This window comes from Papio anubis, chromosome 18, assembly GCF_008728515.1.
Source record: "Papio anubis isolate 15944 chromosome 18, Panubis1.0, whole genome shotgun sequence".
Classification (NCBI taxonomy): Eukaryota; Metazoa; Chordata; class Mammalia; order Primates; family Cercopithecidae; genus Papio; species Papio anubis.
Window position 1 is genome coordinate 72,061,565 of NC_044993.1, and position 13,787 is coordinate 72,075,351.

A 13,787-nucleotide genomic window follows, 5' to 3' on the forward strand; every position below is an offset into this window, starting at 1 on the left:
CACACCCAGTGACCAGTCACACGTAAGTGACAGGGAAGAGGCTTCTGCGGGGTTCATTCTGATACAAATTTCATAGCAATATTTTGCTCATGATACAGAATGTGCTAGAAAACGGCTTTAAGCTTCACCGAGCACCCCTACCACCCCAAGCCCTGGCCAAGTCCCGCACAGCAGAGGCCGGCCTGAGGCAAGGAGGTGGATGGACTCAGGGCTGTGGGACCCCTTGGGCTGCAACGGGCTTCCAGGAGGAGACAGATATCCCCTCTGCCAGTGCCAGCAGCGGTGACCCCCAGGCAGGAGACAGCCGAGAGCCTGAGAGCCCATATTTGCACGCAGACACCGCAGGGAGAACTGACTGAAGCCGTGGCCTGGGGCCCAGGCCCACGCCCTGGAGGATCCTGGCCCCCACCCAGACCCTCCCAGGCTGGCCCCACCCCAGCACCCTCCCCAAATGCCCCTTATTCCCTTTCAGCTACAACAAAAAATAAACCCTGTTGAGAAGAGAGCCCAAGGAAAAACGTCCGTTCTAGAGAATACGAAAAGGCCAAAACCAGGAGTGGTGTCTCCCCCAACCAGCATTGCGGCCCTTGGGGACAGCCTGTGGAGGCCGCTGCCCGGCACGCCTGGCTCTCTCCGAGCGGCACCCCGAAGGGGCCTGGGAATGCGTGCAGCCAGCCCGTGCTCTTACGGGGCCTGGGGACAGAATGCAACCCTTCCACCCCTCGTCACCAGCTCCCCCTGGGCTGGCCAGGGAGGACACGGGCAGACGACGAGGTCATGCAAGCAGCCCCATGCACTGCCACCCAGGTGCTCACGGGGCCAAGCTCCAGGGTCCGTGCCCCCCACCCAACACAGTCCCGCTACCTGCGGACCACATGTTCAGACACACTGATGCTGCGGCACCGGAAGGCCTCGGCTGCAGAGCTCTCCTTGAATTCTTTCACGGGTGGAGAGTTATTCAAGCCTTGTTTGGGGGGTCTGGCTATCCTCAGACTATCGGGTGAGGAAGGAGCCCCAACGCCCCAGAGAGCCCAGCTCCCGGGAGGGGAGAACAAGCCAGTGGAGGGGTGAGGAGGAAAGGTCCCAGGCCACAGGGTCAGGATGGAGAGATCCCGCGGGTGAGATGAGCAAAAGAGCCATGCCAAAGGGCAGTTAGCGGGGAAGAGACAGAAAACAAAAATGCATGATAATACATCTGGTAAACATGACTGAGGAAAAGTAAGGCTTCACGCATGACACCAAAACAAACATCAGTGCAAATTAAACGTGTGTGGGCCACCCCCACGGCAGATTCCAGGCTGTGCTGGCCAGGCGATCCCACCACCCGCGGAAGGCAGACACCGCCCCGCTCTGACCGAGGAGGCACGGAGGCCTCAGTGGCCAGGCCCTGAAGGTCACTAGGAAAAGAAACCAAGACCCCAGAAAGAAGTCTCTGGCTGAAATGGCCGAGCTTGACCCCGAGCCCCCAGGGGCTCCAGAGAACAGCTTCCGAGCTGAGGTCACGCTGGAAAATGCCGTATTCCCATCTAGGGAAAGCCAAAATAGCTTGGGCAGGAAGGTGGGGGACGGGAGGAGAAAGCCGTTCAAATGAAATGCAAACAAGAACACAGAGGCCAGCTCAGCTCTTTGCGATCTGGCAAGGCGGCAGTGATGGTGAAGCAGAGTCCCTGGCTGGCGGCAGGCTGGGGGCTGCAGAGGAGGGGGGAGCCCCAGACAAGGCCGGGCTCCTTCAAGGGGCTCAGGCGCCTACAGCTTGCACCCTATTCCCCAACTCCACAAGTAGGTGCGTGTGGCACAAGCGGCCAGGACCCAGGCCATGGTGCTACCGTGCTGCAGGCCACCATGGCCAACCTGGTGAGGGGCTGAGGGGTGTTAGTGGCCCTTGCAGGTCCTGCCCTGCCTCACATACTCCAGGACACCTTGGCCCCCAGCCGCAGGACCCATTTCCACTCACTGACCTGGAGGCACCGTCAGCCAGGCCACAGCCCCACGTCCTTCCCCGCCCACACCGATGCCAGGCACACCCCTGCAGGCCGTACCTCTTGGGCCTCTCGTTGAGACTAGTACTCCGGGCCCTGAAGCTGTCCTTCTCGGGGGTGTCATCAAAAGACAAGAGGACATTGGACCGCAGGCCCTGGCAGAGTGAGCAGGCCCGGACAGTGAGGGGTGGCAATGGGGGGTGGAGGCCCGGCCCTCAACAGGCCTGCTGGGTGCCCCCTGGCCGGGGACAAGCTGCTCGCTGAGGGCAAGGCAGCAGCACCAGCTCCCACCCCTCCATGCCCACCATGCATCAAACCCCTTCAGGCTGCCCAGCAGAGCCCCCAGCGCCATAGGCACAGCCCCAAACACCCTCCCACTGCCCTCTGCCTGCCCGTCATCACTCTCCCCTAGCCATGGACAGCCAAGGGCAAAGCAAGCCCTGGCCTGTCAAGGGACACAGCCTTCGCTGGCCCTGGGCCTACCTTAGTGATGAAAGGGACAAAATCCTTCCGGAAGGGCAGGCGGCACCTGATAAACCACATGGCTATGACGTGATGGGCCAGACACACGATGTACTGATTAAACCTGAGACGAGAAGGGGGCTGGCACTCCATCCTGGCACCAGGGAAACGTCCCCAGGGCATGAAGTGCAAAAAGCAGAGGCGCTCAGGCCTTGGGCACCAAGGCTGCCAGGGCTTTCTGCCGCAAGGCCTGGCCAGGGCTGCAGGCACAGGACGTGGGGTGGCCACTCACTTGGAGGGGTTGGTGTACGGCAGCGAGATGGCGAACACACTGGCATACTGCTCCGCGGCGAAGTTCCTGTAGAGCTGCGGCAGCCTGGCCAGAGCTGCAGTAACAAAGACAGTGGTCAGGGGAGCCGGGGTCCCATGCAGGGCCTCTAAAGGCCAACAGGCTGCTCTGCCCACGACAGCAACGGGGTGCTGCAGAGGAGGGAAGGCCACAGTCACACGGACGGGGCTTTCCCGACCCTGGCCTCAGCTGTCCATCCCATGGCCAGCCAACCACGGCTCCCAGGCCAATTCCAGCTGTGGCCTGCCATTTGTGTGACCTGTGAGGAAAGCCTTCCACACTTTTTTTTTTTTTTTTTGAGACGGAATCTTGCTCTGTCGCCCAGGCTGGAGTGCAGGGGCGTGATCTCCGCTCACTGCAAGCTCCGCCTCCCGGGTTCGTGAGATTCTCCTGCCTCAGCCTCCCGAGTAGCTGGAACTAAAGGCACCCGCCACCATGCCCAGCTAATATTTGTATTTTTAGTACAGACGGGCTTTTGCCAGGTTGGCCAGGCTGGTCTTGATTTCCTGACCTCAGGTGATCCACCCACCTCAGCCTCCCAAAGTGCTAGGATTACAGGCATGAGCCATCACGCCCGGCCAGGCTTCTATGCTTCTAAAGGATTATAAACAAAACAGAAAGACTGACAGGACCCGTATGTGGCCCACAAAGTACACACAATCTCCTCTCCAGCCTCTACACGAAGTGCTGGCCCAGCAGTGCCCTTCTGCCATCTAAACATTGACGACCCGCCCAGACGCACACTAGGCAGTTGAGCGGAAGGGGCAGGCACCTGAGCTCCTGAAGTCAGTCTGGGGGAAGCGAACAAAGCCCCCATGAAGCAATGTGTGCTCTGATGGACAGAGAGGAGGCCCAGAACCAGGGCAGGGCCAAGGCTCAGGGGGAAGAGGCTTCTTCAAGGAGGGGCGTTCACATGGACACTAGAGGGGTGAGAGGAGCCGCCCCTCAAGGCCAGGAGGGAGAGCACTCACAGCAGCCAGGCAGAGACACCCAGGCCCTGAGGCAACAGCAGGTGAGACACTCAGGTTCCCCAAGGAGTCCTGAGAGGGCATCAGAGAAGCCCGCACAGGGTATTCCACACAGGGCACAGCCCGAACCTCAGGGGTGCATGTGCAGACAGGGCGGGGACTCACTGGACAGGAACTCCAGCAGCGGGACGGCCATGCTGGCTGTGGCCGAGATGTGTGTGAGCTTCACCACCAGGACGGGCAGCGCCTTGATCATGATGTCAGGCATCTCCACGCTGCAGATGGACAAGGCTACGACGCACTGGCTGGCACAGCGGTGGATGAGGCCCTGCTCCAGGCAGTAGACCATCTCGCGCTGCAGGAGACAGGGCGTCTCAAGCCCCACCCGCCCGCAGCAGAGGCAGCCTCGCCTCCCTCTCACCAACCTCGAGCGCTCCACCGGGAGAAGGGCCAAGGCTTAGGAAGTCCCTGAATGCCTATGGGGCAGAGCCACCGGCGCTGAGCTACTCGAGCAGACTCTGCACAGCAGACTGCTCCGGTCAGTTGCATTCCGACACCATCCCACAGGCCAACAGAACCCAGACACACTGGGATCTCATCGCCCGCTCCTGGGGTCCTAACAGGCTGGCTCTGTTGCAAGGGGCTGCGCTGCCTGAAGTGGCGAGGCCGCCAGATCCCACACCAACCCTGGGCAGTGTCTTCCATGAGGACAGCAGAAGATGAGCGGCACTCAGGCAGAGCCTGGGGCCAGACGGCCTGCCAGGCAGTGTCCCGGGAACAGCTTCCATTTCCCAAAGCCGGCCTCAGCCCTCGGATACACTGTGGGCCAGTAAGGCCTCAGAACCTGCAGCCCAGCAAGGCTGGCTATGCTTTGGGGCAAGACCTGTGAGGACCTGGGGAGCCTCTCAGAGGGGCCGAAGTGGCCCAGTATGGTGGGGCTGAGCCTGAGGGGTGGGAACTCGACATCACCTCCCCACAGGGCCTCCGTCAGGAGCTGAGGCCTGGGGCACAGATGGGCCGAGTCTCAGCTCCTGGCGGGCATGGCCCTGAGTGGGAGCCAGAATCTCTAGGATACCAGCTCCTCATCCCGGAGGGCCACGTCAAAGAGAGGTGTGGAGGAATGCGACTGGGACGGGGGACCTGAGGCAGATCGCGGGTGAAGGCACAGTGCCTCTGTGAGTTTCCAGCACCTGATGGTGGGTGTGGAGAGAGGCAGAAGCCAAGGCCTCTGGCCTGCCCGCCCTGCGCCTCAGAACCAGCCCCACTCCACCCAACGGCATGGCCACCTGCCCCATGGGACAGCAGGGACAGGCCAGGCAGCACTCCGCAGGGAGCGGAGACACTGCCGGGGTGGACGGGGACACCGGAGGGCTCCCAGGCCTGAGAAAGCTAGAAGCACCGGGGGAATCGGATGTCCCCACGCTGGGCACCTGGCAGCCACCCGGGGAAGCAGAGCCAGCTCACTCACCCCTGGCCTGGCAGAAACCCATTTATGAGAACAATGTGGGGCCTACCTGGGCCAAGCCCTGGAATCCCAGGCGCCACCAAGCTGGCCTGTCCTGCTCTGACCTCCTACCTGTTTGGTTTTGTCCAGGTAGTTATGGTAAGAGATTAATGCTGTCAGCACTGGAACCACAGCCAGGTGCAGGTCAGTTCTGGAGAAGCCTTCCGGGGCGCCTCGGAGCCGCTCCAGTGTCTTTGGGCCTGAAAGCTGATGATCAAATCCAGGCATGAAACCCCTCCCCAGCAGCCAGGTCATGGGGTAGCCAGAGGGGCCGGGGAGGCCCTGGGAACGCAGGCCCAGGAAAGGGGGCCAAGGGGTTGGGGAGCCTTCCTGCCTCCCTCCTAGGAAGGGTCTCCCTTTCAGAGTGGTGGGAGTGTCTGCCAAGGAACACACCAGGAATGCGATGTGAACAGCATGGGAGCCCCGCTTAGGAAAAGGACAAGAGACATCCACACTCAGTGACATGCCCTTGGCTAGGGACCTCTGACGTCGGTCCCAAAAACTGCGAGTGGGGGCAGGGGTCCCTCCACCCTGCCAAAGGCACAATCTGCTTGAGAGTGCAGCTGAGTCTGAGGGAAATGGAGCCCCAGCCCGGAGGGTCTCACTTGCTCTGCCTAGAAGCTCACAGTCTTTTGGGGAAGAATCCCACCGCGTCCCCCACCCCAACCCCAGGCCGGCCACGCTACCATGGAGCACAGAGCAGAGCACAGCTGGTCCACACTGCAAGGGGAGGTAAAGATGAGCACTTTGTAGCGCAGGGACTCAGGCAGCCTGCCCAGAACCAGCTTCAGCACCTTCCAGTCAGACTCCTGCAAGGAGAGGAGGTGTCAGGACAGGGCCTTGGAGACAGAGGTGGAAGCCTAGCATCTGAGGCTCTGCTTGTGGCTGGACAGCAGCAAGGGCCCTGGAGCCCCATTCTCAGCCAGGGGGAGCCTGCCCAGCACAGGTGTGTGTCCCTGCAGCTGCTCAGCGAAGGGGGAAGGCTCAGCTCTGAGGGACGGTTGCCCTCCACGGGCCAGGCAGGGAGGGAGGCCTAGCAGGCAGGTAGCAGCTCCCCGTCCTCCTGGCCCAACGTGGGACGGATAGTCCCTGCCTGGCCCCACTCACCCCACTCACCTGCTTCAAGCACTGCAGCAGGACACGGAAGAGCAGGGAGTAGGGCAGGGAGCCCAGCCGCACAGCCGGGCCTGCAGGCGCCGGGCCAGGTGGCCCTGTTGGAGGAGAAAGGGGGCCACTGGCCTTCTTCTCAGAGCCTCTCTCCGGCTCCCTGCAGAAGCAAGAGAAGCAGCTGAGGCCAAGTCCCCACAGAAGGAACAGAGCAGACTTGGTTCCTCCCAACCCTGGGACGTCCCTCAGACACGCGACCAGCTGCCACCATGGCCCCAGCGCCTGACGCCCTGAGCCTCATGGGCCATGGGGAAGGTCCCGCGTACATGTAGTCGCAGACGCAGTAGGGGCTGAACCGCACGACCCCATCCTTGTTGGGCAGGCCGAGGCGGTGCAGTGAGTCGGCCCGCAGCAGCAACAGGAAGTCAAAGGCCTGTCAGGGAAAGGACAGGGAAATCCAGAGCCAGGCTCATGCAGGCCCAGGAGAGGCGGTGCCCCACCTGCTCGGACCCACGTCCCGCACCACACGACACTCAGAAAAGGCCACCTGCTGATGTGCACACACCCACATCCCAACACAGACACAGGCTCTGTCCTGGTGACACTGGAGGCCCAGCACCCACAGCCTCTTCCCTCCCTGCTTGCCTCAGAGCTCACAGAGCCTGATGTCCCCACCACCACAGCTGGGCCCGCCTGGGATGGAGGGGATGGGCGCCTTGCTCCTCTGGCAGCACCACACGCCCTCAACTGCCAGAAAGCGGAGCTCAGCTTCCAGCCCTGCCACTTCTTCCACTCACAGGCTGAACAGGACTCTGAGGTCACAGGGGTGGCCCCAGAGAGCACCTGCTGTAGGAGGGAGGGCTCCCATCCGAGTCACCTCTGCTCAGCCTGGTGCCAACATCCATAGGACAAACTCAGCGCAGTTCCTCCAGCCCTGCTCTCTCAGCCCTGCCCCGTGCTGCCCACCTGCCCAGCCCTCTGCCGCACGTCCTTCACAGATTCTGCAGCATCAGGAGCGTCAGGGCCATGCACTGCCCCGGAAGTCGCCGTGCTTCCTTTTCTCTGCCCCAACCTATGCCACCCATGCGGCTTAGAGTGATAAGCCACAGATGCATGGACTGCAGGCAGAGGGAAGGACACCAGGGCTGGGGAGGCTGCGGCCACAGTGGGTGCAGAGGAGGCACGGTCAGCTGAGGCCCCATCCTGGGGCTGTCTCTGCAGCTTCCATGAACTGCAACTGCCGAGATGGGGACACCTGGCTGGGCCTCCAGGAACTGGCTGCCCACCGCAGGCCACCGTACCTGCAGCCGGATGCTGCTGGCGATTGGCAGGGTGTAGCTGTGCTTGTAGTGGAGCTGAATGTGGCTGACCAGCATCTCATAAACGCGCGTGGCATGGCTCGCAGGCAGGGTGTACAGCTTAGTCTGCAGAGAGAGGATGCAGCTCACCACGGCGCAGGGGCTGAAAACGCAGCCTAAGACAGCACCTTGTCCGGGGGCGGGGCCAGGACGGCCTGTCTAGAGCGCGCACTTGAAAACACATGACGCCCAAACCCAGGACCACCAGGGCTCGCTCTCCACAGCCGCAAAAAGTAAAACCCAACCTCGTGCCCTTCTCATCAGGGCAACGATCAACAGCTGAGGAAGAGTCCATCCATGGAGAAGCTCCAGCTGCACGTCAGAGGGGGCAGAATAGGGCGGTGAGTGTGCGCTGCAGGGGCGATCCCAGGTGTAGGCAGCCCCTCCCGAAAGGCCAAGGGAACCTCCCTGACAGGTGAGGCAAGGTGTGAGAGCACCTGGTGCCTCCAGCAACCTTGGGGCCGGGGCCAGCAGGAGCCAGGGGAAATCCAGCCTACTCAGGAGGTGAGTGGTAGCATTTACAAAACCTACTCTGTTATTCTTTTAAAGAAATGATTAACACCTTTAAATGATTAAAAAATCATTTAAAGACACGACTGAGGCCAGGTGTGATGGCTCACGCCTGTAATCCCAGGACTTTGGGAGGCTGAGGTGGGTGGACCAAGAGGTCAGGAGTTCAAGACCAGCCTGACCAACATGGAGAAACCCCAACTCTACTAAAAATACAAAATTAGGCCAGACGCAGTGGCTCACGCCTGGAATCCCAGCACTTTGGGAGGCTGAGGTGGGCGGATCACGAGGTCAGGAGTTCAAGACCAGCCTGACCAACATGGAGAAACCCCAACTCTACTAAAAATACAAAATTAGGCCGGGCGCGGTGGCTCACACCTGGAATCCCAGCACTTTGGGAGGCTGAGGTGGGCGGATCACGAGGTCAAGAGATCGAGACCATCCTGGCTAACACGCTGAAACCCCATCACTACTAAAAACAAAAAAATTAGCCAGGCGTGGTGGCCGGTGCCTGTAATCCTAGCTACTTGGGAGGCTGAGACAGGAGAATGGCATGAACACGGGAGGCGGAGCTTGCAGTAAGCCGAGATCGCGTCACTGCACTCCAGCCTAGACGACAGAGCAAGACTCTGTCTCAAAAAAAAAAAAAAATTAGCCAGGCATGGTGGTGCATGCCTGTAATCCTAGCTACTTGGGAGGCTGAGGCAGGAGAACTGCTTGAACCCGGGAGACAGAGGTTGTAGTGAACCAAGATCGTGCCACTGCACTCCAGCCTGGGCGACAGAGTGAGGCTCCATCTTAAAAAAAAAAAAAAAAAAGATGATTAAATGATTAACAGTTTCTCCTTATCTCAAAATATTACAACATAAAAGCAATATCCCTGCCTTGGAGAAAAAAGAGGTGGAGGTGGGGGTTCACACAGTGCCTGGCACCCCCCACTCCAGGAAGGCCACACGGGACCAACAGCAGGTGCTGCCCTGCTGGGCCCACTGGGCAGGCAGGAAAAGGGGAATCAAACTCGTCACCGTGTCCATTCTGCAAACTCTGACCCTTGAACAGCATGAGGCTGGCCTCAGTGATCACTTATATGCCAATTTTCTTCCACCTCTCCCATCCAAGAGAGCAATACCATGCATCTCCTCCCCTTCCTCCTTAGCCCCTCCACATGAGGACGACAAGAATGAAGACCGTGGTGATGAGCCACTTCCACGTAAGGAACAGGAAATGTATTTTCCTTATGATTTTTTTCTTTTTTTGAGACGCAGTCTTGCTCTGTCGCCCAGGCTGGAGTGCAGTGGTGTGATCTCAGCTCACTGCAACCTCCACCTCCCGGGTTCAAGCGACTCCCCCGCCTCAGCCTCCCAAGTAGCTGGGATTACAGGTGTGCGCCACCACGTCCAGCTAATTTTTGTATTTTTAGTAGAGACAGGGTTTCACCATGTTGGTCAGGCTGGTCTCGAACTCCTGACCTCGTGATCTGCCTGCCTTGGCTTCCCAAAGTGCTGGGATTATAGGCATGAGCCACAACGCCCAGCATCTTAATAGCATTTGCTTTTCTCTAGCTTACTTCACTGTAAAAACACAGAATATAACACATAAAACATACAAACTGCAAGTTAATCAACTGTTATTGGCAAGGCTTCTAGTCAACAGGGGGCTGTTGGTAAAGTTTCTGGGGAGTCAAAAGTTAGATGGGGATTTTCACCTGCACAGGGGCCAGCACCCCCAGCTCCATACTGTTCAACAGTCAACTGTGTTACTTTTCAATAACAAAAGAAATGAAAACAGGCCAGGCATGATGGCTCACGCCTATAATCCCAACACTTTGGGAGTCTGGGTTGGGTGGATCACTTGAGGTCAGGAGTTCGAGACCAGCCTGGCCAACATGGTGAAACCCCGTCTCTAATAAAAATACAAAAATTAGCCGGGTGTGGTGGCAGGTGCCTGTAGTCCCAGCTACTTGGGAGGCCGAGGCAGGAGAATCGCTTAAATCCCGGAGGCAGAGGTTGCAGTGAGGTGAGATCGTGCCACTGCACTCCAGTGACATAGTGGTGAAACTGTCTCAAAAAAATAAAGAAATGAAAACAGCCAAAACCAGGACTTTGCCTCAACTAGGAAATATCTCAGTTCTATGGCCCAGACCCTCAGGCCTCCAGGGCTGGAGTTCCAAGTAAGGGCAACAGAACCTTTTTCCTTCCCTCTGCAGAAACAGGAAGGTTCTCAGTTCTTCCAGGCCATAGGCCCCCACAGCCCAGCACACCCCTTCCCAACCAGTCAGTAAAGAGCATGGTGCTCGTGTGCATGAGACACCAAGGAGGTGATGCCTGTTTTTGTTTTGTTTTGTTTTGAGATGTTGTTTCATTCTTGTTGTCCAGGCTGGAGTGCAATGGCATGATCTGGGCTCACCGCAACCTCTGCCTCATGGGTTCAAGTGATTCTCCTGCCTCAGCTTCCTGAGTAGCTGGGATTACAGGCATGTGTCACCATGCCTGGCTAATTTTGTACTTTTAGTAGAGATGGGGTTTCTCCATGCTGGTCAGGCTGGTTTTGAACTCTCAAACTCAGGTGATCCACCCACCTCAGCCTCCCAAAGTGCTGGGATTATGGGCATGAGCCACCACACCCGGCAGATGCCTGTTTTTTTTTGTTTTTTTGTTTTTTTCTGAGACGGAGTCTCGCTCTGTCACCCAGGCTGGAGTATAGTGGCCGGATCTCAGCTCACTGCAAGCTCTGCCTCCCAGGTTCACGCCATTCTCCTGCCTCAGCCTCCGGAGTAGCTGGGACTATGGGCGCCCGCCACCACGCCCAGCTAATTTTTTGTATTTTTAGTACAGACGGGTTTTCACCGTGTTAGCCAGGATGGTCTCAATCTCCTGACCTCGTGATCCGCCTGCCAAGGCCTCCCAAAGTGCTGGGATTACAGGTGTGAGCCACCGCGCCCGGCCAGATGCCTGGTTTTTAATCAAACACTACGGCCAGGCGTGGTGGCTCACGCCTGAAATCCCAGCACTTTGGGAGGCTATGGTGGGAGAATTGCTCGAGGCCAGGAGGTTGATGCCAGCCTGGGCAACACAGCAAGACCCCATCTCTACCAAAAATGAAAACATCAGCCAGGTGTGTGACGTGTGCCTATGGTCGCAGCTACTTGGGAGGCTGAGGTAGGATGATCACTTCAGCACGGGAGTTCGAAGCTGCAGTGAGCTATGATCACAGCACTGCGCCCAGCCTGGGTGACAGAGTGAGATCTTGTCTCAAAATATTAATAATAAAAAATTAATCACCACTTTAAACTTCCATGGCAAGAAATAAAAGACCATGACAAATAAACATGATAGGAAATGGTTCTACCATCCAACATCTTATGGATGAGCTTTCGAGCAAACTGATTCACACGTTGTATTTTACACGATACTGACACTAATAATTACCCCAAGTGATGCTGTGAGGCTTTGAAAACTAGAGGCAGGCCGGGCGCGGGGGCTCACGCCTGTAATCCCAGCACTATGGGAGGCCGAGGCAGGCGGATCACCTGAGGTCAGGAGTTTGAGACCAGCCTGGCCAACATGGTGAAACCCAGTCTCTACTAATAATACAAACAACTGGCTGAGTGTGTTGGCGGGCACCGGTAGTCCCAGATACTCGGGAGGCTGAGGCAGGAGAATTGCCTGAACCCAGGAGGCGAAGGATGCAGTGAGCCAAGACCACGCCACTGCACTCCAGCCTGGGCGACAGAGTAAGACTGCATTGAAAAAAAAAAAGATAAATCAGAACCCTTACATGCTGCTCGAGTGGATGGAAAATGGCACAGCACCAGTGGAAAACAGCCCGGTATCACCTAGAAACATCACATGCAGACTAAACCTAGGGCCCAACAATCCGCTCCCAGGTGCTGACCCAGGCGAAGTGAAAATGCAGGCGGAGCCCTCACAGGAGACGGTTCACAGCAGCACCAACACCGCAGCTGCCAGGCGGACACAAGCCGAATGTCCACCAGTGGAGAAGCAAATAGACAAAATGTGCTCCCTCCAGATGATGGACTACTACTCAGCCATGAAAAGGAAGGAAGCACCGACAGCTGCCACAACCTAGATGGGCCTGGACGCATGGCGCTGGGTGGAACAATCCAGTCACAAGACAGGAAATTGTTCTACCATCCAACATCTTGTGGATGAATTGTGTGTGACTCCACTTCCATGAAGTGTTCAGAGTAGGCAAATCCACAGAGACAGGAAACAGCTTGGTGGTACCTGGGGGTAAGGGAGCAACGGGGGATGGGAGCGTGTACTACCGACATGCTCAGGAGGTGCTCAAGCTGACTGTGGGGATGGCTGCAGAGTTCTGTGAATTTACTGAAAACCACTGAATTGTTCACTGTAAACGGGTAAATTGAATGATATGTGAATCAAATCTCAACAAAACAGCTGCAAATACTAAACAGACTGCAGGGCGGGAATGGAGGGCCACCCTTACTTCCCAGGTGCTGTGCTGGGTGCCCAGGATGGCACATGGTCCCGGCCCTGACTCAGGAGCACAGAGACAGACTCTGCTCAGTGTGTAGAACAGGGCCTCTTGCATCCCAGCTGTGACCAGGAGAGGCAAGCAACAGAATCTTCTTCCATCCCTCCACAAGAGCATGAAGCTTCCGCTGCCTGCCGGGACCACTGCACCCTCAGCAAACCCAGGCAGGGCACGGCTCCCGCTGGGGAAGACTCCAACACAACGCAGATGTAGCTGGTGCACAACAGCTAGCCATGTGCACCCAGGGCGCAGAGGCCTCCTGCAGAACACCCACCTGAAGGATGACCAGAAGCCCCAGGACAGCTGTCTTCACATCCTCCAAGGAGGCCGAGTACGCGGCCACATCCCTTTCTTCCAACTCCGGGGGTGGGGAGAGGGAGCGGGCCATCACCTTTAAAGAGAAGGCCAGGACTTACATGCAGGCTCACAGATCTCTGCGGCAACAGCCGTCAGAACACTTTCTTTTCTTTTTTTTTTTTTTTTTTTGAGACGGAGTCTCGCTCTGTCCCCAGGCTGGAGTGCAGTGGCCGGATCTCAGCTCACTGCAAGCTCCGCCTCCCGGGTTCCCGCCATTCTCCTGCCTCAGCCTCCCGAGTAGCTGGGACTACAGGCGCCCGCCACCTCGCCCGGCTACTTTTTTGAATTTTTTAGTAGAGACGGGGTTTCACCGTGTTAGCCAGGATGGTCTCGATCTCCTGACCTCGTGATCCGCCCGTCTCGGCCTCCCAAAGTGCTGGGATTACAGGCTTGAGCCACCGCGCCCAGCCCAGAACACTTTCTACCACGAACACCTTCTCTTTTTTTTTTTTTTTTTTGAGACAGAGCCTTGCTCTGTCGCCCAGGTTGAAGTATAGTGGCAGAATCTGGGCTCACTGCAACCTTCACCTCCCAGGTTCAAGCGATTCTCCTGCCTCAGCCTCCCGAGCAGCTGGGATTACAGGCGCCCACCACCACGCATGGCTAATTTTTGTATTTTTAGTAGAGACGGGATTTCACTATGTTCGCCAGGCTGGTCTTGATCTCCGGATCTCA

At 57.8% G+C, this 13,787-nt stretch overlaps 1 protein-coding gene across 17 annotated transcripts in view; it reads right to left on the minus strand.

Annotated features, from left to right (window-relative positions):
• TSC2 (TSC complex subunit 2) overlaps window positions 1-13,787 on the minus strand; it is a 40,693-nt gene that overhangs the window by 10,132 nt on the left and 16,774 nt on the right. For 9 of the 17 annotated variants that reach the window (XM_003916365.3, XM_003916366.3, XM_009195702.4 and 6 more), the window contains 11 exons: window positions 13,030-13,146; window positions 7,671-7,793; window positions 6,696-6,802; window positions 6,379-6,529; window positions 5,949-6,071; window positions 5,335-5,469; window positions 3,924-4,113; window positions 2,734-2,827; window positions 2,463-2,565; window positions 2,040-2,134; window positions 865-993 (listed from right to left, as the gene is read on the minus strand). In XM_003916365.3, coding sequence (XP_003916414.2) covers window positions 865-993; window positions 2,040-2,134; window positions 2,463-2,565; window positions 2,734-2,827; window positions 3,924-4,113; window positions 5,335-5,469; window positions 5,949-6,071; window positions 6,379-6,529; window positions 6,696-6,802; window positions 7,671-7,793; window positions 13,030-13,146 — 1,367 coding nt within the window. The remainder of the gene's footprint in view (window positions 1-864; window positions 994-2,039; window positions 2,135-2,462; window positions 2,566-2,733; window positions 2,828-3,923; window positions 4,114-5,334; window positions 5,470-5,948; window positions 6,072-6,378; window positions 6,530-6,695; window positions 6,803-7,670; window positions 7,794-13,029; window positions 13,147-13,787) is intronic. The other 8 variants (XM_003916364.3, XM_009195707.4, XM_031658583.1 and 5 more) reach the window with 1 other exon arrangement.